Here is a 2,601-nt window from a genome sequence, read left to right as displayed (position 1 = left end):
TCTTTGCTTTAATCAGCGTCATATGGTCACCCTGGAGGTGTTTGTTGACATCATTCAGTATACTGAATATGTCCGCGAGGAAAGCCACATCATGCTCAATCACATTCACTTTCTCCGATAACTCTGTATCATTTCTGACAGAAACTCGGCCACTGTCGAGAAGAGAGCATGGAAACGGGTCAAACAAGTGCCTTTGCATAACCATCGAACTTCGGTATGCAACAAGAGCCTCTCGAATGGTTCATCATTCTCCTGGCAAAGCTAATGAAACAGCCGATCATGCAGAGACGACACCTTCATTTTATTCACTGCTTTGATTACTTTTTGGAGGGATGCATGAAGTCTGGTGCTGAGAGCTTTTGCTGCAAGATGCTGGCGGTGCACGAGACAGTGAATGGCGAACACGGACGGTACCTGGTTCTTCAGAAGCGCAATAATACCACGCTGGTGGCCAACCATCGGTGGTGTACCGTCCGTCGCGCAATTGAGAATGTTCTCCATCAGTATGTTCTTATCAGTAAAGTCCTTCTCCAACGTTTGGAAGATGGAAGAACCCTTCATATGAGTCTGGAGGAGCGGGCAAACAACAATTCTTCCACCCTTTCCTGATCATGGATGAAGCGAACGTAGCAGAGTAAGAGAGCTTCACTGTCACGCAAAGTGGACTCATCCACTGGATGGCGAAGTGCGTGCTTCTCAGCTCACAACACAGCTTATCTTTTACATCTGATGACATTTCATCAATCCGCCTGGCCACGGAATCATTGCTGAGCGCAATCGACGTGAGATCTGGATATGGATCCTGGCCCATAACAGTTTTTATCACTTCCCCAACAGCCGATTTGATCAACTGTTCGCTGATTGAATACGGTTTTCCAGATCTGGCGATGAGCAATGACCGCTTGTACGACGCCTCCAGTCCTTTATCCACGAGCTTTTGGCTGGCTTTGAACATTATCATCACCATAGATGGCTTCTCAAATTTATCTTTCAGCGATTGGAAATAGCTGATCTCTGTGCCAGCCTTATCACTGTGCTTTTTACTCAGGTGTTCGCTCAGTCGAGATGGTTTCATTGCTTCATTGGACAGCGTGATACCACACAACAAACACATCAGTAACTGCGTGTTCGTCAGGGATAGAATGAATCCATACTTGATGTATTCAACGGAATACTGACGACACTTTTTCTTTGAGGCCGACATCTTGAAGCCGACCAGACGTGAAGCTTTTTTGAATGACGAAATCAATACGACAAGATGTCAAAAGACGAACACCAATGATAAGGCCAAACAATAATAATATATTTCCGGGCTCTGGTCAGCACATGCATCGATTTTCACCCTGCGCGTCAAAAAAAAATTATTCACAGTTCCAACGGCAGCGCGCCTAAAACACAATACGCGCCGCCTCAGTACTCGCGCCTTGCTGGGAATTGCGCTGCCGGATCATAACACATGTATATGGTATTCACACCATGTGTGAATTAAAAAAAAAAGCTGACTTGCATTGTTGGTAAACAAGTCTGTCATATGCTTGAAGAACTTAATGATTTTCAGAATAAATACATTTTAAATGTGTTCATTATTTACAAAAAGGCCTTCCTGTCCCATCGCCTGTCTTTAATTTATCTCTGGACGGCGCCATGGCAAACGAGGAGGACCGCAACGGGCATTGTATAGCCATTTTGCCGAATGGTGCCGGGTCACCTGTTCAGACTGCAGGAAGCCCAATGAGCGCTCCTAATCGCCGCTGCTCCACTAAATCGCCACTGCCAGTGCCCCCAAATCATTGCCAGCGCCCCCCCCTCCCCTAACACTTGTGGAGTCTGAAACGCCCCCCTGAAAGTTCCCAGCGCCCACTGGGGGCGGTAGTGACCACTTTGAGAACCACTAGTCTAAAGTTTTAGCATTTTTCCAATATGGCTGCCACAACATGTGACCTATGACATCATAATTATTAAAACATTCTCCATGAGTCGTCTCACCGATCGTGAAAATTTCGTGTCAATCAGATAGATGGCTGAAGAGAAAACAGAGAAAACTGGAAGGGCACTCGATAAAGGACATACCTCCACCCTGCCTGATCCACGAGAACATATCTGGCCAAATACATATTTGAAATATCGTGCGATATATCATTTTCGGCCCTATCTCTCACTGGTGAAGAATCACTTAAAACGTTCTCGTCGTCAGATCTGAATCTGGTTCTTTACCAAAATTAAATAAATTCTTCCTTGTCACACAACCAATGTGTCCACCATGTTTAATTCGAATGGCGCCGTGGAAACATGAAATGAATTGCATCTTCTATCGGGAAGGATGTGCAAAAAGGAATCAACAATTCAAAGGCGAGACATCAAAGGCAATGTCTGATGTAAACAAAACTGATTTTGTTCTCTGTAAAAAAAATATGAACAACATGAACAATCCTAATGGTGAGGACGGAGATAGGTGAAAGAAAGTGTGCAAGAGCATCAAAATAAAGACAATAAAGGCACAAGGGATGTCAGGAACAAGAAATTAGGCGGCAAGACAGGGTGGAGTGGGGTGTGTCATGCCTCTTGGTCGCCACTAATGCTGTTGCAGCGAGTTATGGTGTG

At 45.1% G+C, this 2,601-nt stretch overlaps 1 protein-coding gene across 1 annotated transcript; it reads right to left on the bottom strand.

Moving 5' to 3' along the window:
- Nucleotides 1-261: 261 nt before the first annotated feature.
- Nucleotides 262-1,075, bottom strand: LOC147033039 (protein FAM200C-like). Its single transcript, XM_085851072.1, has 2 exons — nucleotides 650-1,075; nucleotides 262-567 (listed from the first exon to the last, which is right to left on the bottom strand). The coding sequence occupies exons 1-2, from the start codon at nucleotides 1,073-1,075 to the stop codon at nucleotides 262-264; spliced, it is 732 nt and encodes a 243-aa protein (XP_085707198.1).
- Between the last annotated feature and the right edge of the window lie 1,526 nt (nucleotides 1,076-2,601).

The sequence above is a fragment of the Eptatretus burgeri genome, chromosome 2, assembly GCF_056783735.1.
Source record: "Eptatretus burgeri isolate ZD-2024b chromosome 2, Ebu_testis_v1, whole genome shotgun sequence".
Lineage (NCBI taxonomy): Eukaryota > Metazoa > Chordata > Myxini > Myxiniformes > Myxinidae > Eptatretus > Eptatretus burgeri.
Note: the sequence above shows the minus strand (reverse complement) of the source record. Positions and strands in the feature narration are given on the sequence as shown.